At 45.5% G+C, this 27,519-nt stretch overlaps 1 protein-coding gene across 1 annotated transcript in view; it reads right to left on the minus strand.

The window, feature by feature from the left end:
- Window positions 1-6,225: 6,225 nt before the first annotated feature.
- Window positions 6,226-27,519, minus strand: part of NIPSNAP2 (nipsnap homolog 2) — a 39,403-nt gene continuing 18,109 nt past the window's right edge. The window contains exons 5-10 of the mRNA XM_030932170.1: window positions 27,114-27,184; window positions 25,556-25,696; window positions 24,244-24,275; window positions 11,730-11,824; window positions 8,956-9,039; window positions 6,226-7,397 (exon numbers count right to left, since the gene is read on the minus strand). Coding sequence (XP_030788030.1) covers window positions 7,333-7,397; window positions 8,956-9,039; window positions 11,730-11,824; window positions 24,244-24,275; window positions 25,556-25,696; window positions 27,114-27,184 — 488 coding nt within the window. The 3' untranslated portion in view covers window positions 6,226-7,332. The remainder of the gene's footprint in view (window positions 7,398-8,955; window positions 9,040-11,729; window positions 11,825-24,243; window positions 24,276-25,555; window positions 25,697-27,113; window positions 27,185-27,519) is intronic.

Below are 27,519 nucleotides of genomic sequence, written 5' to 3' on the forward strand. Positions count from 1 at the left end.
GTCAGCAGTATAGAAACTGCTGTCCTCTTTATTTTTTTTGAGACAGAGTCTCGCTCTGTCACTCGGGCTGGAGTGCAGTGGTATGATCTGGGCTCACTGCAACCTCTGCCTCCCAGGTTCAAGTGATTCTCTTGCCTCGGCCTCCCAAATAGCTGGGATTACAGGCACCAGCCACCATGCCTGGCTAAGTTTTGTATTTTTTGTAGAGACTGGGTTTCACTATGTTGCCCAGGCTGGTCTCAAACTCCTGGCCTCAAGTGATCCACCCACCTCAGCCTCCCAAAGTGCTGGGATTACAGATGTGAGCCACCGCACCTGGCCCTGCTGTCCTCTTTAACAGCTGGGAAATACCCTCACCAGAGTTAATGACAGCTGTGAGATCACATTCAGAGCTGGAACCTGAGGCAATGATTTCCACACCATTCTTTATCTTGTAAGCATTATTAGAGAGTTAACAATTTAGGAGGCCAGGATTATCTACCCCAAGTGAATACTTAGCACTGTGGTCACAAGTGCTGACGTATGAATACAATGGAGAAATTTTACTCCCTGAGATGGACGGCCTGTTTTGCAAAAACTTAAAGTGGTTTTCATCTATTTTTTAATTTTTTTGTAGAGATGGGGGGGTCTCATTAGGTTGGGCTCAGGAACTCAAGATCAGCCTTACAATGTAGCAAGACTCATTTCTACAAAAAATACAAGAATTAGATGTTGTGGCTCATGCCTGCTGTCCGAGCTACTCAGGAGACTGAGGCAGGAGGATGGCTTGAGCCCAGGAGGATGAGGCTGCTGTAATTACACCACTGCACTCCAGCCTGGGTGACAGAGTGAGACCCTGTCTTCAAACAAAAACAAAACCCCAAAACTGATAGTCTCTATACTTTTTCTTCTCCTTTCTTCCCTTCTCTCTCCCTCTCTCCTTTACTTCTTCCCTTTCTTTTTGTTGATTCATCTTATTATTGAACATCTATGATGTCCCAGAAAGAAACTGAAAGTATAAATTTAATAAGAAATACATTTATAGAGCAGGGCACGTTGGCTCATGCCTATAACCCCTGCACTTTGGGAGGCCGAGGTGGGCAGATCATGAAGTCAGGAGTTCGAGACCAGCCTGGCCAACATAGTGAAACCCCGTTTCTACTAAAAATACAAAAATTAACCAGACATGGTGGCGCATTCCTGTAGTCCCAGCTACTCGGAAGGCTGAGGCAGAATAATTGCTTGAACCTGGGAGGAGGAGGTTGCAGTGAGCCAAGATCATGCCACTGTACTCCAGCCTGGGCAATAGAGTGAGACTTCACCTCAAAAAGAAAAAGAAAGACATTTGTAGGCCAGGCATGGTGGGCTCATGTCCATAATCCCAGCTCTTTGGGAGGCCAAGGCAGGCAGATCACATGAGGCCTGGAGTTCAAGACCAGCCTGGCCAACATGATGAAACCCAGACTCTCCTAAAAAATGCAAAAATTAGCTGTGCTTGGTGGCGCACGCCTGTATTCCCAGCTAGCTACTCGGGAGGCTGAGGCAGGAGAATTGCTTGAACCCAGGAGGTGGAGCTTGCAGTGAGCCGAGATCCTGCCACTGTACTCTTGGGTGACAGAGTGAGACCCTGTCTCAAAAAATTAAAAAAAATGAAAAAAAAGTTTTAGTGAATTATTATTATTTTTTGAGATGGCGTCTTGCTCTGTCGCCCAGGCTGGAGTGCAGTGGTGTGATCTCGGCTCACTGCAAGCTCTGCCTCCTGGGTTCAAGCAATTCTTCTGCCTCAGCCTCCTGAGTAGCTGGGGTCACAGGCGTGCACCACCATGCCCGGCTAATTTTTGTATTTTTAGTAGAGACGGGGTTTCGCTATATTGGCCAGGCTGGCCTCGAACTCATGACCTCAGGTGATCTGCCTGCCTCAGCCTCCCAAAGTGCTGAGATTACAGGCTTGAGCCACAGCCCCCAGTCAACTCGGTCACTCTTGACACTGTTTCCAGTTCTACTCCCTGACCCCCCAGTTCCTCAGTGTGGTGGATCCAGAAGTCTGCCTTACACAACTGCCCCCTGGTGGCCACCTTCCCATGGGACAGTTCCATGCAGTCTGTTCAGGTGGCCCCCTGACCCTCACACCCCACACAGACTAGGCAGATATGCTGCAGTGACCACCATTCAGTCACTGCAAGACCTCCTGGAACTCGTGACTGCTTGCTTTATTTTTTGAGACAGGGTCTATGTTGCCCAGGCTGGGGTGCAGCGGTGCAATCTCAGGGTACTGCAGCCTTGATCTCCCAGGCTCAAGTGATCCTCCTACCTCAGCCTACCAAGTAGCTGGGACTACAGGTGCCCACCACCACGCCCAGCTAATTTTTGTATTTTTAGTGGAGACAGGGGTTTCAGCATGCTGGCCAGGCTGGTTTCAAACTCCTGACCTCAGGTGATCCATCTGCCTCAGCCTCCCATAGTGCTGGGATTGCCAGCATGAGCCACCTCACCCGGCCACCTGCTTGCTTTAAACCCACCAATTAAAATCTCCACGGGGAAACCTGTTTGGGTGACGCCCAGGACCCCACTAAAGGCACTGGCCCCCAAGTCTCTTTCTGACCTCCTGTGTATGACCTCCAGGAGTATTGTGTATCCCTAGGAACTTTAAGTGATAAACTGATTTTTTGTTTTATTGTTTGTTTTGTTTTTTGACAGGCTCTGGCTTCGTCACCCAGGCTGGAGTACAGTGATACGAACACAGCCCACTGCAGCCTTGATGTCCCAGGCTCAAGTGATCCTCTTGCCTCAGCCTCTCAGGTAGCTGGGACCACAGACACAGACCATCATACCTGGCTAATTTTTAAATTTGTTGTAGACACAGGGTCTACAGAAATTGCCCAGGCTGGTCTCCAACTCCTGTACTCAAGTGATTCTCCTGCCTCGGCCTCCCAAAATGCTGGGACAGGCATCAGCCACCGTGCCTGGCCAAATGATAAACTCTTTATTTCTATCTTGGGCCTCTCCTAATCATTGGAGGGGTGCTGTCCATCTTAAAGGCCCTAAATTAAAGCAATGGGTGACCAAGCGCAGTGGCTAATGCCTGTAATCTCAACACTTTGGGAGGCCCAGGCAGGAAGGCTGCTTAAGCCCAGGAGTTTGAGACCAGCTTGGGCAACGTAAGGAAACCCTGTGTCTACAGAAAATTAAAACTTAGCCAGGCATGGTGCGTGCACTGTAGTCTCAGCTACTCAAGAGGCTGAGGTGGGAGGGTCACCTGAACCTAGGAGGTCGAGGCTGCAGTGAGCTAAGGTCACGCCATTGCACTCCAGCCTGAGTGACAAAGCAAGACTGTCTCTAAAACAAAACAAAACCACTACTTGATATCAGCAGAAGCTTGTCAGGTAAATATCCAAAGAAAGAGAAGAATATCTCTATCTATCTATCTATCTATCTATCTATCTATCTATCTATCTATCTATCTATCTATCTATGTAGTTTTAGTCACCTAGAAATACAAGCCATTCTAAGAATTTTACTTATAGAACACTAAAAGGGCAGGAAAGTAACTGATTATCTTGTGGTATGGGCTGTCCCAGAGGGAGGCTACTGCCTCTGAGACACTGAGTTAAAAATCTTCCTCCTTTTTTTTTTTTTGAGATGGAATCACACTCTGTCCCCCAGGCTGGAGTGCAGTGGCGCAATATCTGCAACCTCTGCCTCCCGGGTTCAAGTGATTATCCTGCCTCAGCCTCCCAAGTGGCTGGGATTACAGGTGTGTACCACCACACCCGGCTCATTTTTGAATTTTTAGTAGAGACAGGGTTTTGTTTTGTTGGCCTGGCTGGTCTCGACTTCCTGACACTCATGACACTCTGCTTGCTTGTCTGCTGAGTTCCCTGGTGGTTTCTTAGTCTTTTTTGCAGGTTCCTCCTCACCTTGATCCTCTCATCTGACTATAGTCACTCACTTGGTGAGCTCGTCTTTTTTTTTTTTTTTTTTTTTGAGACAGGGTCTCGCTCTGTCACCCAGGCTGGAGTGCAGTGGTGCAATCTCAGCTCACTGCAACCTCCACCTCCTGGGTTCAAGCGATTCTCCTGCCTCAGCCTCCCAAGTAGCTGGGATTATAGGTGCCCACCCCCATGCCCAGCTAATTTCTGTATTTTTAGTAGAGACGGGATTTCACCATGTTGGCCAGGCTCATCTCGAACTCCTGACCTCAGGTGATCCTCCCGCCTCGGCTTCCCAAAGTGCTGGGATTACAGGCGTGAGCCACCACATCTGGCTGCCTCACTTCAACTTATGTGGACAATTTGCAAATGTGCATCTCCAGGCCAGAAGGCTCGCTTAAATTCCAGACTCATAACCAAGACCTACTTGACATCTCCCCCTGGATCTGTGCAGAGATATCTCCAACTCAGCATGAGTAGAATAGAATATCTGATCTTCATTCCCCCAAATCTGTTCCACCTTCCCCAGCCTTCCAAGTGCTTGGGCCAAAAACTAAAATCACTTTTTTCTTTCACTCACACTCCACAATCACTTGTTCAGGAATTCACGTTGGCTCTACAATCAAAATATATTTAGAATCTGGCCATTCTGCCTACTTATTATTATTATTTTTTGAGATGGAGTTTCACTCTTGTTGCCCAGGCTGGAGTGCAATGGTGCGATCTTGGCTCACTGCAAACTCTGCCTCCCAGGTTCAGGTGATTCTCTTGCCTCAGCCTCCCAAGTAGCTGGGATTACAGGCATGCACCACCGTGCCCCGCTAATTTTGTATTTTTAGTGGAGATGGGGTTTCTGCATGTTGGTCAGGCTGGTCCTGAACTGACCTCAGGTGATCTGCCTTGCCTTGGCCTCCCAAAGTGCTGGGATTACAGGCATGAGCCACCGTGCCTGGCCCATTCTGTTTACTTTTACTGCTACTCCTTATTGAAGTTACTACTGAAAATGCAGGGCTGGGCACGGTGGCTCACGCCTGTAATTTCAGCACTTTGGGAGGCCAAGGCAGGAGGATCATGAGGTCAGGAGATCGAGACCATCCTGGCTAACATGGTAAAACCTTGTCTCTACTAAAAACACCAAAAAATTAGCCAGGTGTGGTGGCACGTGCCTGTAGTCCCAGCTACTTGGAGGCTGAGGCAGGAGAATCGCTTGAACCCAGGAGGCAGAGGTTGCAGTGAGCCGAGATTGTGCCACTGCACTCCAGCCTGGGTGACAGAGTGAGACTCTATCTCAAAAAAAAAAAAAAGGAAAATGTAAGTCAGATCATGCCTTTCCTCTGCTTGAAAGCCTCCAGCGGATCTCATCTCCCATCTCCCTTATAATAAAAGCCAAGGTCTTTTTATTATTTTTTGTTTGCAGATGGAGTCTCGCTGTGTCGCACAGGCTGGAGTACAGTGGCACATTCTTGGCTCACTGCAATCTCTGCCTCCCAGGTTCAGCAATTCTCCTACCTCAGCCTCCCAGGTAGCTGTGATTATAGGCATGTGCCACCACATCCGGCTAATTTTTGTGTTTTTAGTAGAGATGGGGTTTTCCACGTTGGCTAGGCTAGTCTCAAACTCCTGGCCTCAAGTCATCTGCCTGCCTTGGCCTCCCAAAGTGCTGGGATTTCAGGTGTGAGTCACTGTGCCCAGCCTTATTAATTTTTTGAGCAAGGTCTAGCTCTCTTGCCCAGGCTGCAGTGCAGTGGCGTGATCACAGCTCATTACAGCCTCGACCTCCTGGGCTCAAGCAATCCTCCTGCCTCAGCCTCCTGAGTAGCTGGGACTACAGGCACATGCTACCATGCCCAGCTAATTTTTCGATTTTTTGTAGAGATGAGGTTTCATTCATGTTGCCCAGGCTGGTCTCAAACTCCTGCGCTCAAGGGATCCTTGGGCCTCGGCCTCCCAAAGTGTTGGAATTACCTGTGTGAGCCATTGGGTCTGGCCACTAGGGTCTTTCTAATGGCCTCCAACACTCAAGGGATCCAGCCCTGTGAGCTCTGAGCTCATGTCCCACCACGCTCTCCCTTATGTCTGCTTCCGCCACTGGCTTCTGCTTCCGCCACTGGCTTCTGCTGCCCTCGGCACATACAAGGCATGACCTTGCCCAGGGCCTCATACTTTGTTCCTTTGGAGGGATTTTCCCCAGAAGCCAGCTGACTTCCTCACTTCCTTCAATCCTTTGTGACAAGCTATTTTGCAAGAGTGACAGGGTCATTCACAGCATGTCTGTCATTCTCAGAACAAATTAAAAAAAACAAAAATCCAAACGTGATATGTGAAAATTAAGAGGATTTTATTGACTTTTCTATGTTCTTGGAGAAAATCATTGACATGTAAAAGTCTGACATTGGGTATGAGATTGACTCACACTTCACACAGGCATCCTTGATTGTGGGGCAGACATGATTGTTCATTTCAACAGGACTTTCACATGGTAACAGTCACGAAATTGGCACACCATATTAAACAATGAAATCAAACAGCTAGACAAAAAGGATGCAGCTTTATGCCAATTTAAATCTCAACATGCACCACCCCTCATCCATGATCTCAGAATGATCTGCTGTGAGCTTATTAAAATATTAGCCAGAGAGTGTCTGAGGTCACAAACGATCGTTTACAAAATAAAACCTCTTTTCCTAGTGCTACTTGTTTTGTTATAGAAAAATATCACAAATAAAAATTAGTGCTATTCAAGGTGTTCATTTCAAAATCATATATGATACACAAGTTTCAAGCCATTGTTTTTGTATCTCACACTGAAACATCACGATACATGATGGGAAACTGATTTACTGATTAAATGTACCTTGTCCAGCTTGGAAAACCCATTGTCTACTATGTGGACTGCTTACAAATGAGAGTGAGTTAAAACATTTTCAGTTATTGGGCACACTCGTAATCTGTTCCTCCTCAGAAACTACTCAGAAAAACTGCTTGAGAAACATGACAAAATTTGTATTTCTTCCTGATACAAGAAATTTGTCTAAAAATCTGTAATTATAAAACAGATTTGTTTTTTGTTTTTTAGTAAAGAAATGGCTAATTGTTTTTGTGGTTGGAATCTTATTTTTAAGATGATTCAGAATTCAATGTGGACCCCTCCTGGAGGGTGGGGAGAAGTGGCTAAGTGTTATAAGGTACACTGGACAACACGGGTGTGTTTCAAAGAGGACAACAGGGCACTGTCACAATCAGTCCAACTGTAATTCTTTCCTTTCTTGTGATTATGTAAATTTTAAAGAAAAGAGGTTTCTCACAAGCTATATACAGCAGCTTAAACCTCAGTGTTTCTTTTTTACTTGATATACAATTAAAATTAATTTATGACAAATACTTGTCACAGAAATGTATGTAGGCACATAGAAACTCTACAGCTTTACTGGAGGGGCGAGGTCTTCAGTGGGATCATGATTCTGGATTCCATTTCCTGAATAAGGGGAACTGAAAATAGGATCAGGGTTACTGCACTTGTTCTTTTCTAAACACATTATGGTAAATGACACTAACAGACAGATTGTGCTGCTTGAAAACGAGAATGTCATAATATACAGGATTAACTTCAAGGGCAGAAATACAGAAGTGGGCCCTGTGTCAGCTGGCATCCTACAAGATGCTATTAAAATTACAACACATCAGCTGGGCGCGATGGCTCACACCTGTAATCCCAGCACTTTGGGAGGCCAAAGCAGGTGGACCACAAGGTCAGGAAATCCAGACCATCCTGGCCAACAGGGTGAAACCCCGTCTCTACTAAAAATACAAAACTTAGCTGGGTGTGGTGGTGCCTGCCTGTAATCCCAGCTATTCAGGAGGCTGAGGCAGGAGAAATCGCTTGAACCCAGGACGCAGAGGTTGCAGTGAGCCGAGATCGCGTCACTGCACTCCAGCCTGGTGACAGAACAAGACTCCATCTCAAAAAAAAAAAGGAAGAAAAAATTACAACAGATGCTACCTGGAGATTTGTTTTATTTGTAGGAGGTGGGGAAAGTCTGTATTGTCTTATTGTGAGGAAGAATGGTGACTTCTCAAACGTTCTTTGAGTAAGCAGCAAAATCAAATAAAATTATATAATTATAACATGCAATTATACGTTATATAATCTCTTGAACTGAAAGACAAGGTAACATCTACTTTCTAGGACAAATTACTCTTTTATTTTCTTGGTACAATATGGGCTGAGATATACTTTTTTTTTTTTTGAGACGGAGTCTTGCTTTGTCATCCAGGCTGGAGTGCAGTGGCACAATCTCCACTTCCCAGGTTCAAGCGATTCTCCTGCCTCAGCCTCTCAAATTGAGACAGGTTTCATCATGTTGGTCAGGCTGGTCTCGAACTCCCGACCTCAGGTGATCTGCCCGCCTCGGCCTCCCAAAGTGCGGGGAATACAGGCGTGAGCCACTGCGCCCGGCCAGAAATATACTTGCCATGCAACATGGCTGGTACTGATTACCTCTACCAATGCCACTGGGTTACATTCAGCCAACTGTTTTCTTATAAAAATCAAGCAAACAGCGTTTCATAATATACTTATGTATGTGCACATGCATGTATTATGTACCCATGTATACATACTGTACATACAGGAAGTTTAATTTATCTAATTTCAAAATCACTCTTTAATTGATATATTAAGTTCTGATTTGGGATACTAACAATTTTGATGGAAAAGGAAAGCTTAGAAAAAATTTTATTTCTGTAATAAGTTTTCAGACAATACAGAAATCTACAAAAAAAGGTAATGATGTACAATTTACAACATCCAAGGGTCTGAAAACTGTAACAGATGATAAACATATTTGAAAGAATGGATATTCTGCTTTATTGAAAAAAGTCATGTAAGTATTAGAGAAAAATTGACTATCTCCCTTCCCCGCCCAACCTGATGACTCACTATCCTAGTAACATACTATTACAAAAGCCACCTATTAGTGTCAGGGTGAAAGAACATGATTGAAACAGTAAGACAAAAAGCGTTATTTCATGGCTGTTAAGAGATTACCTGTGTAATATACCAATTCCTCCCAGCCATGTTTGTGCCATGCTGCATTCCGTATGTCTTCCCTGGTCTGAAGATCCCTGTAAGCTTAAAAATAACCACACAGAGAAGCAGACTTAAAACATATACCCTGCATTCTACCCATACATACGTTAAGGTCTTGCTTCACAAGGGCATCTAGTTTTCTCAGGGACTACTTCAGGTGTGTAATATACTGGGCTGGGGAAACACTGAGCAAAATTATATTAGGCCATGTGGGAAAAGCACTTTCAGTTTTTTTTTTGTTTTTTTTTTTTTTGAGACAGGGTCATTCTGTCAGCCAGGCTGGAGCCCAGTAGCACGATGATGGTTCACCACGGCCTTGACCTCCTACACTCAAGTGATCCTCCCACCTCAGCCCGCTGAATAGCTGGGACTACAGGAAAGTGCTACCACATTGGCTAATTGTGTATTTTTTTTGTGACCAGGCAGACGTCAAACTCCTGGGCTCAAATCATCAAACCACCTCAATCTCCCAAAGTGGTAGAATTACAGGGGTGAGCCACCACGCCTGGCCCATTCTTAAGTTAAAAAAATTATTTGCTTGTTTGAGATGGGGTCTCACTATGTTGCCCAGGCTGGTCTCAAACACCTGGACTCTAGTGATCCTCCCGACTCAGCCTCCAAAACAGCTGGGATTCGAGGCGTGAGCCACCACATCTGGCCACAATTCCCTCTTAAGCTTTAAAATCTAGTGAATCTAAGATATACCTTTATAAACCAAGTGAACTTCTCCAATAACATGTTAAATTTATGACCAGAAACTGTGAGACCACAGATAAGCAACGTCAGATCAATTTTACTCAACATTTATCTCGCACTACACTGATCTGGGTAGCGGGTGTGTTCCATGTGGTGAAGCCCCAGGACAGGAGACAGGCCAGGTCAGCCGTGGAGAGTGCTGTGGCCCATGCAAGGACACGGTGTACAGGGGAGCAGGGCAAGCAATGGGAGAGCTGTGGGAAGGTGCAAGTTGACCAGGTGGGTGTTGAAGTTGAAAAGGACATCACTGACGTAGGAATGGGAAGAAAGGCGCTTCAGGTGGAGGGGGATCACCTGTGTCGTGGTACAATTCACACGTATCTCATCCAGATGCCTTCTTTCTTTTTTACTTTCCTTTTATTTATTTATTTATTTATTTATTTTTTTTTTTTTTTTTGAGACGGAGTCTCGCTGTGTCGCCCAGGCTGGAGTGCAGTGGCCGGATCTCAGCTCACTGCAAGCTCCGCCTCCCGGGTTCCCGCCATTCTCCCGCCTCAGCCTCCGAGTAGCTGGGACTACAGGCGCCCGCCACCTCGCCCGGCTAGTTTTTTGTATTTTTAGTAGAGACGGGGTTTCACCGTGTTAGCCAGGAGGGTCTCGATCTCCTGACCTCGTGATCCACCCGTCTCGGCCTCCCAAAGTGCTGGGATTACAGGCTTGAGCCACCGCGCCCGGCTTTTTATTTTTTTTGAGACGGAGTCTCGCTCTGTTTCCCGAGCTGGAGTGCAGTAGCATGATCTCAGCTCACTCCACCTCTTGAGTTCAACCGATTCTTCTGCCTCAGCCTCCTGTGTACCTGGGATTACAGGCATGCACCACCATGCCTAATTTTCTGTATTTTTAGTAGAGATGAGGTTTCACCATGTTGGCCAGGCTGGTCTCTTAACTCCTGACCTCAGGTGATCCACCTGTCTTGGCCTCCCAAAGTGCTGGGATTATAGGCATGAGCCACTGTGCCCAGCCAATATCTTCTTCATTACCTTTTTTTTGAGACAGGGTCTTGCTGTATTGCCCAGGCTGGAGTGCAGTGGCACAGTCATAGCTCACTGCTGCCTCAAACTCCTGGCCTCAAGCAATCCTCTTCATCCTGCTGTTGCTCTGTGAAGCCTTGAGTCCTCCCCACAGGGCAGACAGGAGGTCTGCCCTGTGTTCCCCACAGCCTCTGTGATAGCTCTGCCATTCACACTCTGGTGCCTGCCTGTTTGCAATTCCAGGATCCTGCATCTGGGAGGCCCTCTGCGAGCAGCTACAGGTGCTGATGTGAATGGAGCATGCACCTGGCTTGACCTCGGCCCAACAGCCAAAGGGATGGAAACTTCATCCAATCCGGCCCTTCTAGCACCTGTGCTTGTTCATAGATGGGGATGCCTGAGAGGGTTGCACACCATACACAGTGCAACAGTAATAACCAGCACCACACAGGGCTCTGGGGGCTCAGGAGGAGTGATGATGTTCACTACTGGGGAGGGGTGACATCTAGGGCAGGACGGGAAAGACACCAAAGATGGTGCCAAACAAAAGTGGGTGGGGATGGAAAAGGTGAGGGAGTCCATGTCCTGAGACAGTGGAACGTCTACAAAGGCAGGCAGTGAGTATGTGCAGGAAGCTGCCGCTCTGGGTAAAATGCAGGCCTGCCTCTGCCAAGGAATTAAGAAGTCAGTCTACAAAGAAAGGCTGGGACCACTCTGTGGAAGGCACTCTGACTTCCCTGGCCTCCTTCTTCCAGGGGTGCTTGCTTCACCCCTTATTCCTTTCCCCATCATCCCCACTCACTTTCAGCTCACTAACGCCATCAATCTATGGACTTGTACTGTTGACCTCGCTAGTTCCGAACAGCCCCGTACAGACTGTCCCTGTGTGACGTCTGGATTTGCTGTAGTGGTTAAGGTTACTGACTCAAGATGTGCTCTACTGCCCAATACAACTTAGTAATGAACTCTTAAATCCCAGTAACTCAAAAAGGAAAAAACAGATACCCCAAAGATGGTGCACCATGTACAGCTGCCCAATCTGAGAGAAGAATCCTCCAACGGCTTCATTACCATCCTGTCTGAAGCGGATCGCACGAGCCCTGTAAGAGTAGGTGATGTTTGTTTAAGACACTGAATTAGATACACCAACGAGAATCAGTAGACTAAATCTTTGCCATACTCAGGGCAGGCTGTTTAAAATGAAGACTTAATTGTTTATCAAATTAGTATCAAGTTATCTAATGCAAATCAAAAGTTATTTTATTTACTTTATTATTATTTGAGACGGAATCTCATTCTGTCACCCAAGCTGGAGTGCAGTGACACAATCTCAGCTCAGTGCAACCTCCACCTCCTGGGTTCAAGCGATTCTCTTGCCTCAGCCTCCTAAGTAGCTGGGATTACAGGCGCCCGCCACCATACCCGGCTAATTTTTGTGTTTTTAGTAGAGATGGGGTTTCATCATGCTGGCCAGGCTGGTCTCGAACTCCTGACCTCAGGTTATCTGCCCACCTCAGCCTCCCAAAGTGCTGGGATTACAGGCGTGAGCCACTGCACCTGGCCTATTTTTGAGACAGAGTCTCACTCTATCACCCAGGTTGGAGTGCACTGGTGGGATCTCAGCTCACTGCAACCTCTACCTCTCGGGTTCAAGTCATCCTCCTGCCTCAACCTCCTGAGTAGCTGGAATTACAGGCAGCCACCATCATGCCCAGCTAATTTTTGTAATTTCAGTAGAGACAAGATTTCCCTATGTTGACCAGGCTTGTCTCAAACTCCTGACCTCAAGTAATCTGCCCGCCTCAGCCTCCCAAAGTGCTGGGATTATAGGCGTGAGCCACCACACCTGGTCTAAAAGTCATTTTAATGTATATGAAATGTAAGCGTACTTTTCTGTAGCTATACTAATTTCTGTGAGAAAATGTACAGTATTTAATGATACTTATTAAAAATAAAAACAGCAATCTAAGAATGTATATATAGTTGCACTGGTGATTCTTGAAATAAAATCTAGAACTGGCAGAGGATGGGACCCGTCAACTTAAAAAGCATTGTTTCTCCAGAACACCGAGAGGGGAAGCGAGGCAAACCTGGAACTAGAGCACCCAAGGTGCCACAGGGCACTGTACCCAAGGGAGACAGGGACCACCCTGGGGCAGGGCGTTAAAACACAGGTGAAGGAAGCACACCTTCAAAGCAGCTGATGACTCTGAGATCCTGAGAAACACCCCTGCTCTCTGAACTACACAAGGCACTCTGCAACTTCTTGGATGCCAGAGGGAGGAACCATGGGAATGAAGCTTTTTGGTGGTACAACCTCGCTGCCATCACTAGTGCAGGCAAAGCTGCCTCTTGCTTTTTTTTCTTTCTTACCAGAGCAAACCATTCAGAAAATGAGTACCAAAGGCATTCATTATGTACTAAATATGGAAGAAAGTACTAATATACATTGTGCCTCCATGGACAACATCACATTGTGATCAATTAAAAATTGGCATTTGGCTTAAAACTTTCCTTTTTAAGAATTTCCCACTGCAAAAGGTATCAGCTCTTTAATTTTTTTTGAAACGGAGTATTCCTCTGTCTCCCAGGCTGGAGTGCAATGGTGCGATCTCAGCTCACTGCAATCTCCATCTCCTAGGTTCAGGCTATTCTTGTGCCTCAGCGTCCTGAGTACTTGGGGTTACGGGCATGTGCAACCATGCCCTGCTTTTTTTTTTTTTTAGATGGAGTCTCGCTCTGTTGCCCAGGTTGGAGTGCAGTGGTGCAATCTTGGCTCACTGCAACCTCCACCTTCTGGGTTCAAGCGATTCTCCTGCTCAACCTCCCGAGTAGGTGGGATTACAGGCGCCCACCATGACGTCTGGCTAATTTTTTGTGTTTTTGGTAGGCATGAGGTTTCACCATGTTGGCCAGGCTGGTCTCGATCTGCCCCGCCTTGGCCTCCCAAAGTGCTGGGATTACAGGCATGAGCCACCAGGCCAGCCTACAGCCCTTTAATTTTTTTAGATGGAGTCTTCCTCTGCTATCCAGGAGTGCAGTGGCGGGATCTCGGCTTATTGCAACCTCTGCCTCCCAGGTTCAAGCTATTCTCCTGCCTCTGCTTCCTGTATAGCTGGGATTAGAGGTGTGGACCACCACGCCCAGCTAATTTTTGTATTTTCAGTAGAGATGGGATTTCACCACATTGGCCAGGCTGGTCTTGAACTCCTGACCTCAAGTGATCTGTCCACTCCAGCCTACCTAAGTGCTGGGATTACAGGTGTGAGCCACTGCACCCAGCTCAGAGTCCTTTAATTTAAGCACCTTTCATACTTGCACCAGACACTTTAAAAAAATATTTAGTGGGCCGGGCGCGGTGGCTCAAGCCTGTAATCCCAGCACTTTGGGAGGCCGAGACGGGCAGATCACAAGGTCAGGAGATCGAGACCATCCTGGCTAACACGGTGAAACCCCGTCTCTACTAAAAAATACAAAAAACTAGCCGGGCGAGGTGGCGGGCGCCTGTAGTCCCAGCTACTCGGGAGGCTGAGGCAGGAGAATGGCGTGAACCCAGGAGGCGGAGCTTGCAGTGAGCTGAGATCCGGCCACTGCACTCCAGCCTGGGCGACAGAGCGAGACTCCGACTCAAAAAAAAAAAAAAAAAAAAAAAAAAATTAGTGATGCATCTGAATTCCTTAAAATGTTTTAAAATGTGCCTATTTTTTCAAAAGCAGTCTTCTGGAATCAAAGGTGAAAAGGAAGGGGCTTCAAATGATGTAGGGAGGTCAGCAGAAGATGCACAGTTAAGGTCTATCAGGAGATCAGGAGATGACACACCATGTGTTACCCAGTAAATCCATACCACACCGCCCAGGCTCTAGCCTGAAGTCTCAGTCACATCAGGTTCCCACAGTTGACAAGACTTGGGAAGACAGATTCATTCTAATTCATTCAAAAGAGCTGGCAGCATACAAACAAGGATAGCAACCTACTAATAGTGACAGTGAAAGATGTCACACTCAAGGCACAAGATGCTTGAGTTGGCTTGGCTGAGCATTCTCTTCCTGGAGGCAAACCTCATATATACTGAATGATAACTCAAAAGGGGGAAAAAATCCAAGTAAGAGTGATTTCCTGTGAGTGATGAAGCCAGTCTCCTTTTTTAAGACGGAGACTCTGTCACCCAGGTTGGAGTACAGTGGCATGATCTTAGCTGACTGCAGCCTGGAACTCTTGGGCTCAAGGGAGCCTCCTGCCCCAGCCTCCTGAGTAGCTGGAACTACAGGCTTGCGCCACTAAGCACAGCCAATTTTTTTTTTTTTTTTTTTTTTTTTTTTTTAAGAGACGGGGCCTTGCTATATTGCTTGGGCTGGTTTCAAACTCCTGGGCTCAAGCAATCCAGTGTCCTTAAACTCACTCTGCACCTCTGCTCTAATCCACCATGGTCTCAATGCCACGATGGGGACCTTACCCAAGTGCTTGGGTTTCTTTATGGTGAAAAAGGGACTTCTTGCTATTGCCCCCATGGATTATCCACAAATAAGGTGACATCTTTAATCTTTACATTGAGAATAAAGTGATCAGTATCTTCACAGAAATTACAAATCTGATTATTGAAATTAAGCAAATCACTTCAACGTGCACTCTAACTCTATTTGGAAGAAAAAAAACCTGACTTTTATTGATAGTGGTAAATATTCCAGATTATTCATTTCATTCTGAATTTTTGTAATTTAGTTATGGTAGGCAAAGAAAACATACTTGCCTGAGCCTGGTAACAATCAGAAGCCTGTACAGACGAGGTGGTCACCATCTTAGTTACCTATGTGCCAAAATATAAATTGAATGCTAAACTGGCTTTATAAACAATGTTTTTTTTTTTTTTTTTTTTTTTTTTTGAGAAGGAGTTTTACTCTTGTTGCCCAGGGTGGATTACAATGGTGCGATCTTGGCTCACTGCAACCTCCGCCTCCCAGGTTCAAGCAATTCTCCTGCCTCAGCCTCCCAAGTAGCTGGAATTACAGGCATGTGCCACCACACCCGGCTAATTTTTGTATTTTTAGTAGAGACGGGGTTTCTCCATGTTGGTCAGGCTGGTCTCGAACTTCTGACCTCAGGTGATCTGCCCATTTTGGCCTTCCAATGTGCTGGGATTACAGGTGTGAGCCACTGCGCCCAGCCAAATAATTTTTTAAATAACTGAATAACCCCAGTATGTCCCTGTGGATTCCACAGCAAGCGAGTCTTGATCAGTAATGTGCAAAAATTGAACTAGTGAGTGATCCTATTCTGTGAATAGCTACATGATTAACAGCAATAGTCCAAAAACAAAAGAGCAAAAATTGTATATAATAGCAGCATACAACCAAATATGTATTTCTTAGTTTTCAAATGAAAAGAAATTCTAACTTGCATTATTTAGACTTTGATGATCTGAGGAGGAAAGAATTCATTAGAAATAAAGATCACAGAACTATCTGTTGGAGCTAGAAGGGATCTTAGAAATTATTTCATGCACAGCAGGAAATTTCTTTCTTTTTTTTTTTTTTTTTTGAGACGGAGTCTTGCTCTGTCGCCCAGACTGGAGTGCAGTGGCCAGATCTCAGCTCACTGCAAGCTCCGCCTCCCGGGTTCACGCCATTCTCCTGCCTCAGCCTCCCGAGTAGCTGGGACTACAGGCGCCCGCCACCACGCCCGGTTAGTTTACGCCCGGCTAGTTTTTTGTATTTTTTAGTAGAAACGGGGTTTCACCGTGTTAGCCAGGATGGTCTCGATCTCCTGACCTCATGATCCGCCCGTCTCGGCCTCCCAAAGTGCTGGGATTACAGGCTTGAGCCACCGCGCCCGGCCACAGCAGGAAATTTCATAACCGAAAAAAGAGAAAAACGGGGGCCGAGCGCGGTGGCTCACGCCTGTAATCCCAGCACTTTGGGAGGCTGAGGCAGGCAGATTACTTGAAGTCAGGAGTTCCAGATTAGCCTGGCCAACATGGCGAAACCCTGTCTCTACTAAAAACAAAAAAATGGCTGGGTGTGGCAGTGCACGCCTGTAATCCCAACTACTCGGGAGGTTGAGGCAGGCGAATCACTTGAACCCAGGAGGCAGAGATTGGAGTAAGCCGAGACTGCGCCACTGCACTCCAGCCTGGGCGACAGAGCAAGACTCTGTCTCAAAAAAAAAAAAAAAAAAGAAAGAGAAAAGAAAGAAAAGAAAGAAAAGAAAGAAAAGAAAGAAAAGAAAGAAAGAAAGAAAGAAAGAAAGAAAGAAAAGAAAGAAAAGAAAGAAAGAAAGAAAGAAAGAAAGAAAGAAAGAAAGAAAGAAAGAAAGAAAGAAAGAAAGAAAAAGGAAAAGAAAGAAGATATAAGCTGAAGTTAAAAAAAAAAAAAAAAGGCACAAAGGTACAAGTCCTCTTTTAAAGGTGAGAGTTGTCAAGTAACTCAAACCCAGAGCTTTTTCTCAGCACCATGTGGCCTCCCCTTTGTGGGTAAATAGTTATGAAATGTCAGCTTAGGAAACAGAAATAGCAAGTTGCCAAAGAAAAGTAGGAGTTCACGTAATTACTTAAAAGAAATATACACAAACACCTCCCCGCGAAAAAGAAAAGAAGGCCGAGCGCAGTGGCTCACACCTGTAATCCCAGCACTTTGGGAGGCCGAGGCAGGTGGATCACGAGGGCAGGAGATCAAGACTATCCTGGCTAACACGGTGAAATCCCATCTCTACTAGAAAAAAAAAAAAAATTAGCTGGGCGTGATGGCGGGCGCCCGTAGTCCCAGCTACTCAGGAGACGGAGGCAGGAGAATGACGAGAACCCGGTAGGCGAAGCTTGCAGTGAGCCGAGTTCGTGCCACTGCACTCCAGCCTGGGTGACAGAGCAAGACTCCGTCTCAAAAAAAAAAGAAAGGAAGAAAAACAGCAAAACTTAAGGTACAGAAATACGTCATTTCAAAGAAAAAAATGCTCAAAATATTTTTGTTTAATTAGATATAGATGTATGCTTCAGATTATTTTAGGAAACTATCCCAATGTTTCAAAATTACATATATGTATTTTGAGATGGAGTCTCACTGTCACCCAGGCTGGAGTGCAGCAGTGCCATTTTGGCTCACTGCAGCCTTCATCTCCTGAGTAGCTGGGACTACAGGTGCCCGCCACCATACCCAGCTAATTTTTTTTTCTTTTTTGTATTTTTAGTAGACAGGGCTTCACCATGTTGTCCAGGCTGGTCTCAAACTCCTGACCTCAAGTGATCTGTCTGCCTCAGCCTTCCAAAGTGCTGGGATTACAGGCGTGAGCCACCATGCCCAGGCAATACTTTTAGCTTCCAAAGAAATCCCATAATGAAGAAAGTATGGAAACTGGTAAAAAGAAAACACCAACAATCTCACCATCACAGAACCCTAAATGTCACTAGCATTTTTCTTTCCATTTCCTGTCCCAGGCACTAACCAGCTAACCAATGGCCAATAATTTATTCTTGCATCCCTCTTAATTATTCAGGCTTTTTTGAGACAGGGTCTTGCTCTGTTGCCCAGGCTGGAGTGGCATGATCATGGCTCACTGCAGCCTCAACAGCGAGGGCTCAAGTGATCTTCCTGCTCAGCCTCCAGAGTAGCTGGGACTACAGGCAGGAGCACCACCACACCTGGCTAATTTAGTATTTTTTGTAGAGATGAGTTTTCACCATGTTGCCAAGGTTGGTCTTGAACTCCTGGACTCAGGGGATCCTCCCACCTCAGCCGCCCAAAGTGTTGGGAGTAGAGGTGTGAGCCACAGCACCCGGCCTATTGAGGCTTTGTATGTCTCTGTCTTTTCTCATAATAGTCAGGATTTCCAAAAACAGTATTAAATCATAATGGTGAAAGGTGGTATTTTGTTATAATTGTAATCAGCATGCTTCTTGTGTGTCTCGTGTTTGAATTTAAGGTAGCTGCTGGGAGGACATGGAGAGCTTTATCATTTAAATCAGGGCTAGTAAACTGGCCGTCTGGCTAATCCCACCCTCTGTTGATGGGCAAAGTTGTTTCTACTTGCAGGATATTATAAAACATGCTGCTATGGTCACTTATGTAAGTGTTTACATGGATGTTTGCTTTCTAACTTGCATTATTTAGCCTTTGATGATCCGAGAAGGAAAAATTCACTTATACACATATGTGTAAGTGTTTATGTGGATGATATCTTTTGGGTAGACACCCAGGAATGAAATTGTTGGGTCATATGTAATTTTTTTTTCTTTGAGATGGAGTCTTGCTCTGTCACCCGGGCTGGAGTGCAGAGGCACGATCTTGGCTCACTGCAACCTCCACCTCCTGGGTTCAAGCGATTCTCCTGCCTCAGCCTCCTGAGTAGCTGGGATTACAGGTGCCCATCACCATGCCCGGCTACGTTTTTGGTATTTTTTTTTTTTTCCTGAGACGGAGTCTCGCTCTGTCACCCAGGCTGGAGTGCTGTGGCCGGATCTCAGTTCACTGCAAGCTCCGCCTCCCGGGTTCATGCCATTCTCCTGCCTCAGCCTCCTGGGTAGCTGGGACTACAGGCGCCCGCCACCTCGCCTGGCTAGTTTTCTGTAGCTTTTTTAGTAGAGACGGGGTTTCACCGTGTTAGCCAGGATGGTCTCGATCTCCTGACCTCGTGATCCGCCTGTCTCGGCCTCTCAAAGTGCTGGGATTACAGGCTTGAGCCACCGCGCCCGGCCCGTTTTTGGTATTTTTTAGCACAGATGGGGTCTTGTCATATTGGTCAGGCTGGTCTCGAATTCCTGACCTCAGGTGATCCGCCCCCTCAGCCTCATGAAGTGCTGGAATTACAGGCGTGAGCCACTGCGTCTGGCCCACACGTAATTTCATGTTTACCATTTTGAGGGACTACTAGACTGTTTCCAAAGTGACCGCACCATTTCACATTCCCATCGGCAATATCGGAAGGGTCCACTTTTTCCTCACCTCACTAACACGTTATTATCTCTCTCTTTTAAGTTATAGCTGTCCCACTGGGCAGGAACTGGTATCTCATTGTAGTTTCACTTTGCATTTCCATAATGACGAAGGAGGTTGAGTCCCTTTTCATAAGCTTATGGGCATTCATGTATTTTCTTTGGTGAAATGCCCATTCAAATCCTTTGCCTGTTAAACATTTTTTAAATTTATTTTATGATTTTTTTTTTTTTTTTTTTTGATACAGGGTCTGTAGCCCAGGCTGAAGTGCGGTGGCACAATCTCAGCTCACTGCAACCTCTGCCTTCCAGGTTCGTGATTCTCGTGCCTCAGCCTCCCGAGCAGCTGAGATTACAGGCATGTACCACGACACCTGGTTAATTTTTGTATTTTTTGTGGAGACAGGGTTTCACCATGTTGCCCAGGCTGGTCTCAAACTTCTGATCGCAGGTGATCTGCCCACCTCAGCCTCCCAAAGTAGCTGTGAGCAACCTGGCCTAAAAATTTTTTAAACATATTTATCGTGGTAAAAAACACATAACATTGAATTTACCATCTTACCCATTTTTATGTAGTGTCCAGTATATTTACACTGTTACACCACACATCTCCAAAACATTTTGTAAAACTGAAACTCTATACTCACTAAACACCAATTCCGTACTCCCTCTCTGCCCAGCTCCTGGCAACCACCTTTCCACTTTCTGTTTCTATGATTTTGACGACACTAGATACTTCGCATAAGGAGAATGATAGACTACTTGTCCTCTTATTTCACTTAGCATCACATCCTCCTCAAGGTTCACCATATTGCAGCACATGACAGGACTTCCTTGTTTTTTTGCGGGGATGGAGTCACCAGGTTGGAGTGCAGTGGCATGATCTCGGCTCACTGCAACCTCCGCCTCCCGGGTTCAAGTGATTCTCCTGTCTCAGCCTGCCAAGTAGCTGGGAATACAGGCACACGCTACCAGGCCCAGCTAATTTTTGTATTTTAATAGAGACGGGGTTTCACCACATTGGCCAGGATGGTCTCGATCTCTTGACCTTGTGATCTGCCTGCCTTGGCTTCCTAAAGTGCTGGGATTACAGGCGTGAGCCACTGCGCCCGATCTAAGACTTCTTTCTGTTTTAAGGATGTGTAATATTCTATGTACAGACCACACTTCCCTTTCTTTTTATTTTTTTTTTTGAGACAGGGTTTCTCTGTCACCCAGGCTGGAGTACAGTGGCATGATCTCAGCTTGCTGCAACCTCCGCCTCCCAGGTTCAAGCGATTCTCCTGCCTCAGCCTCTCAAGTAGCTGGGAATACAGGCACATGCCACCAGACCCGGCTCATTTTTTAATTTTTAGTAGAGATGGGCTTTTACCATGTTGGCCAGGCTGGTCTCAAACTCCTGAGCTTGGGTGATCAGCCCACCTCGGCCTCCCAAAGTGCTGGGATTACAGGTGTAAAGTGCTGGGATTACAGGCTGGGATTACAGGAGCCATCGCATCCAGCCCACAATTTCTTTATCATCTATTGATAGATATGTCGGTTGCTTGCACCTCTTGGCTACTGCAAATAAAGCTATGATAAACATGGGTATGCAAATCTTTTTGAGATCTGCTTTGAATTCGTTTAGATATATACCCAGAAGTGGGACTGCTGAATCACACTGAATTCCATTTTCAATTTATTTATTTTTATTATTTTATTTTATTTTATTTATCTCCTTTGAGACGGAGTCTCACTCTGTCGCCCAGGCTGGAGTGCAGTAGCGCGATCTCGGCTCAATGCAAGCTCTGCCTCCTGGGTTCACACCATTCTCCTACCTCAGCCTCCCGAGTAGCTGGGACTACAGGCGCCTGCCACCACGCCCGACTAATTTTTTTTTTTGTATTTTTAGTAGAGACGGGGTTTCACCATGTTAGCCAGGATGGTCTCGACTCACTCTCCTGACCTTGTGATCCGCCCACCTCTGCCTCCCAAGGTGCTGAGATTACAGGCGTGAGCCACCACGCCTGGTTCTATTTTCAATTTATTTATGTATTTATTTTTGTGAGATAGGGTCTCACTGGGAGTGCAGTGGCATGATCATGGCTCACTGCAGTCTCCACTTTCCCAGGCTCAAGCAATCCTCCAACCTCAGCCTCCTGAATAGCTGAGACTATAGGCATGTGCCACCACCACGCCCGTCAAGTTTTTTTTTTTTCTTTTTTTTTTTGACAGGGTTTTGCCATGTTGCCCAGGCTGGTCACCAACTCCCAGGATCAAGAGATCCTCCTGCCTTGGTCTCCCAAAGTGCTAGGATTACAGGTGTGAGCCACCACACTCAGCCACTGTCTTTTCAAGTTCTTTACCCATTTTTAATTGGGTTATCTATATTCTTGAGTTGTAAGAATTCTTTATATATTCTGAATTTAATTTGCTTATCAGAGATATGATTTGCAAATATTTTATTCCAGCATATGACTTGTCTTTTTTTTTTTTTTTTTTTTTTTTGAGATGGAGTCTTGGTCTGTCACCCAGGCTGGAGTACAGTGGCACGATCTCGGCTCACTGCAAGCTCTGCCTCCCGGGTTCACACCATTTTCCAGCCTCAGCCTCCCAAGTAACTGGGATTACAGGCACCCACCACCACGCCCAGCTTATTTTTTAGTAGAGATGGGGTTTCCACTGTGTTAGCCAGGATGGTCTTGATCTCCTGACCTTGTGATCCGCCTGCCTTGGCCTCCCAAAGTGCTGGGATTACAGGTGTGAGCCACCATGCCTGGCCTGTGTTTTTAATTAAAAAAAAGTTTTTTTGTATCACTGAGAGTAAGGCATTTTTTGTTTTGTGCTGTTTTGAGACAGTCTTGCTGTCACCCAGGCGATAGTGCAATGGGGTGATCTCGGCTCACTACAACCTGTGTCTCCCAGGTTCAAGTGATTCTCCTGCCTCAGCCTCCTGAGTAGCTGGAACTACAGGTGCACACCACCATACCTGGCTAATTTTTGTATTTTTAGTAGAGACAGGGTTTCACCAAGTTGGTCAGGCTGGTCTCAACCTCCTGACCTCAAGTGATCTTTCCACCTTGGCCTCCCAAACTGCTGGGATTACAGGTGTAAGCCACCATCCCTGCCTTAATTTTTTATTTTTTTTGAGACAGAGTCTTATTCTCTCCCTGCTGGAAAGTACTAGCACAATTATGGCTCACTGCAGCCTTGACCTTTCAGGCTCAGGTGATCCTTCCACCTCAGCCTCCTGAGGAGCTGGGACTACAAGTGTGCGCCACCATGCCTGGTTACTTTTTGTATTTTTTTTGTAGAGTCAGGGTTTCGTCATGTTGTCCAGGCTGGTCTCAAAGTCTCAAACATCTGGGCTGAAGCAATCCTCCTCCCTCAGTCTCCCCAAAGTGCTGGAATTACAGGCATGAGCCATCATGCCCAGCCTTTTTAGTTTTATGTTTTTGAAAAAGAGTCTCACTCTGTCACCTAGGCTGGAACACAGTAGTGCGATCTTAGTTCACTGCAACCCTGCCTCCTGGGTTCAAGCAATTCTCCTGCCTCAGCCTCCCAAGTAGCTGGGATTACAGGAGTGCACTGCCATGCTTGGCTAATTTTTGTATTTTTAGTAGAGATGGGGTTTCGCAATGTTGGTGAGGCTGGTCTCGAACTCCTAACTTCAGGTGATCTGCCCACCTCAGCCTCCCAATGTGCTGACATTACAGGTGTGAGCCAACATGCCTGGATTATTATTATTATTATTTTTTGAGACAGGGTCTCACTCTGTTGTCCAGGTTGGAGTGCAGTGGTGCAATCTTGGCTCACTGCAAACTCCATCTTCTGGGCTTAAGCAATTCTCCCACTCAGCCTCCCAAATAGCTGGGACCTCAGGCATGTGGCATCACACCTGGCTAGTTTAATTTATTTATTTATTTTGGTAGAGGCGGTGGGGTCTTGCTATGTTGCCCAGGATTGTCTTGAACTCCTGGACTCAAGTGATTCTCCTGCCTTGGCTTCCCAAAGTGCTGGGATTACAGGCATGAGCCACACTGCACCTGACTAGTCTTTTGCATTTCTAAAGCCTGCTGGGACTTTGATAGGGATTCTGTTGAATCTACAGATCGACTTGTGGAAAAATTGCTATTTTTCTACTCAAACTAGCAAGGAAAAAAAAGAAACTATTACTGATGTGGTATGTATTTGTGACAAAAGTAATGTTTCAGAAAAGATGATATCCAATAAGTATGTAAACTAACTTTATGCAATATTGGTTTTGCTTTTAAAAAAAGGTGCTTACCTTTTAGAAATAAATACAGTACTGAAATATTTATGAAATAAACAGATTGCTGTCTGGGATTTAACTCCAAACAATCTGGGTTGAAAGAGTTAGGCCTAAACGAGATTGGCCATGTGTTAACTACTGAAGCTAAGCAATGGATGTGGAAGGGGAGCCCCATTATTCTCTCTTGTTTTGTATGTTTGAAAAATCTCATAATAAAAACATCCAACAAAACATTAGTGTACTGTCAAGTCATGGTATCATCCTCAGATTTTTTTCCCTAGAATTAACACTATGGCCTAAACTAATCTATTCACAAGACTTAAAAAGTCACCATTCAGTAATATACTCACCAGTAATTGCCCCATTCAATCATGGTTCCTGGCTGAAAACAGATTTAGATTTGGTTTGTTAGTTCTTCTGTGAAAAAAAAATACAGAAATAGCAAACTGCAGTAGAAAAAACATTAAGTGACAAAACTAACTTCAAAAACTCTTTTTTTTTTTTTTGAGACAGAATCTTGCTCTGTTGCCCAGGCTGGAGTGCAGTGGCTCAGTCTCAGCTCCTGCAACCTCCACCTCCTAGGTTCAAGCAATTCTCCTGCCTCAGCCTCCCGAGTAGCTGAGATTACAGGCACCCGTCACCAGGCCTGGCTAATTTTTTGTATTTTTAGTAAGAGATGGGGTTTCACCATGTTGGCCAGGCTAGTCTCAAATTCCTGACTTCAAGTCACCCACCTGCCTTGACTTCCCAAAGTGCTGGGATTACAGGCGTGAGCCACCGCACCCAGCCAAACCTTTACTTTTTAATTTAACAGAGACAGGGTCTCACTATGTTGTTCAGGCTGGTCTCAAACTTCCTGGCTCAAGCAATCCTCCAACCTTGGCCTCCCAAAGTGCTGGGATTACAGGCATTGGCCACTTTAATAATGCTGCTACCTGGGGCTTTCCTTCCAGCTCTCAGTACGAAAATTTCTAGAAAGTGTTATAAAACATTATTGCCTTTTACTCTTACCATGTTGTATAATTTGTTCAACAGTCACAGTGTTTATTAGCTGCTCTCATTTAACCACAATAGATGTTACATATTGTACCTTATCCTGCACTTTAGGTCCTTCTTCTTTTTTTTTTTTTTTTGAGACAGAGTCTTGCTCATCGCCCAGGCTGGAGTGCAGTGGCGCAATCTCGGTTCACTGCAAGCTCCGCCTCCCGGGTTCACGCCATTCTCCTGCCTCAGCCTCCCGAGTAGCTGGGACTACACGGTGCTCGCCACCACGCCTGGCTAATTTTTTGTATTTTTAGTAGAGACGGGTTTCACCGTGTTAGCCAGGATGGTCTCGATCTCCTGACCTCGTGATCCGCCCGCCTCGGCCTCCCAAAGTGCTGGGATTACAGGTGTGAGCCACTGCACCCGGCCAGTTCTTCTTCTTAAAAACAGAAATGTTATTTAGAAAAATCTCAAATAATAAGCATTATGTGTAAGGCCATAAAAAGCAAAAGAGCTTAGCCTTGGTGACAGTGTGAGACCAGTCTTAAAAAAATATATATATATAGAATGCTAAACACACATCACAGAATGTACACACAAGTTCTGTTGTCAGCCTTACAAAGTGCTTGTGCTTCTTCACAGAAAAGCAAAAGGAAAAACTTCTATTTGTGTACTTACTCGGAGTTGGTAAGACCTGAGTTCATATATATTAGGGCCTGATCGTGGGACAGGCTCATTCCAGAAACTGAACTCCAACAGGAGCTGATTCTTCCTGGAGAGAAGCATGTCACTTCTTGCCTTACGAAATTCCAAAAATTCCTTTGAGTGAAAAAAATATGCTCATGAAATCTTCTGATACTTACGTAAATCCATTTCAGTAACATTTATGTTCCTACAGAATACTATAATTGGGTAATCAACAGGTCCCAGATGGCCTGAGACAGTCCCAGTTTATATCTGTTGAACTTGCATAATCATTAACAGCATTCCTTTTCATTCTCAAAAGTGTCCAGGTTTAGATGACAAATTACTTGGTCATCCTAATGATTTAGGTGGCAATGCAAACAAATGTAACTTGCTATATTTTTAGATTCTTCTAACAGTGTTTGATGGCACATCAATAGAAGTGGCATGCAGACTACAAAAGAGCAGATAATTCAAAAGCTATTTATATTTGTCTGGGAATCTATACAAAAGATTTTCTTTCTTAATGATGTGTGGCTTTTAAATTTCTCCCTACTGACAAGCACCTGCTAGTGAAGGGTGGGTGGAAAGCAAAGTCAGTCCAAGATAAACTCTATGTGTGTGATAGACAGTTCCTGAAGTAGACAGTTTTAGGTCATCCAGGGCTAATTGTGTCTCCCATGCTGACTGATACACCAGTTACTAGTTTTTTTGTTTTTTTTGAGGCAGATTCTCACTCTGTTGCCTAGGCTGTAGTGCAGTGGTGTGATCTCGGCTCACTGCAACCTGTGCCTCCTGGGTTCAAGCAATTCTTGTGCCTCAGCCTCCCGAGTGGCTGGGATTACAGGTGTGCACCACCACGCTTGGCTACTTTTTGTATTTTTAGTAGAGATAGGTTTTGCCATGTTGTCCAGGCTGGTATCGAACTCCTGGCCTCAACTGATATGCCTGCCTTGGCCTCCCAAAGGGCTGGGATTACAGGCGTGAGCTACCGCACCCAGCCCAGTCACCAGTTTCAAAGTACCACCTTATCAGTTTCAAAGTATAATTGACTTTTATAATAAGAACAATAAGTTTTTTTTTTTTTTTTGAGACGGAGTCTCACTCCGTCGCCCAGGCTGGAGTGCAGTGGCTCAATCTAGGCTGACTGCAAGCTCTGCCTCCCGGGTTCACGCCATTCTCCTGCCTCAGCCTCCTGAGTAGCTGGGACCACAGGCACCCACCATCATGCCCGGCTAATTTTTTTGTATTTTTTTAGTAGAGACGGAGTTTCACTGTGTTAGCCAGGATGGCCTCCATCTCCTGATCTTGTGATCTGCCTGCCTTGACCTCCCAAAGTGTTGGGATTACAGACGTGGGCCAGCGCGCCCAGCCAGAATTGTTATTTGAATAGTATTACAACTGTTTATGTTTAAATACAACTTCAGGAGTCCAAACAATAAAATTTCTGTTACAAAAAGTTTATTAACAAAAACTGAAGACAGAAAAGTCATTTAATTCCATACTAACATCTATATATCATTAGTCTGTAAACATTTTTCAAAATCATTACCTTATTTTCTCTGAGTTTACTCATGACTTCTGTGAGGGCTGGATAGCCTCCTTCATACCTCCAGAGGTGGACTGAAATGCATTTTAAAAGATAGTATACATTTAGAATTTCATGATACTACTTGAAAATGTTCTAGATAGGTATAATGTTAACACAGCACAGAACGGTAGGCTGGGTGCAGTGGCTCACACCTATAATCCCAGCACTTTGGGAGGCTGAGGCAGGCAGATCACTTGAGGTCAGAAGTTCCAGACCAGCCTGGCCAACAAGGTGAAACCCTGTCTCTACTAAAAATACAAAAATTAGCTGGGTGTGGTAGTGGGCACCTGTAATTCCAGCTACTTGGGAGGCTAAGGCAGGAGAATCGCTTAAACCCAGGAGGCAGAGGTTGCAGTGAGCCTAGATA

The sequence above is a fragment of the Rhinopithecus roxellana genome, chromosome 6 (assembly GCF_007565055.1).
Source record: "Rhinopithecus roxellana isolate Shanxi Qingling chromosome 6, ASM756505v1, whole genome shotgun sequence".
In the NCBI taxonomy this organism is placed as follows: Eukaryota; Metazoa; Chordata; class Mammalia; order Primates; family Cercopithecidae; genus Rhinopithecus; species Rhinopithecus roxellana.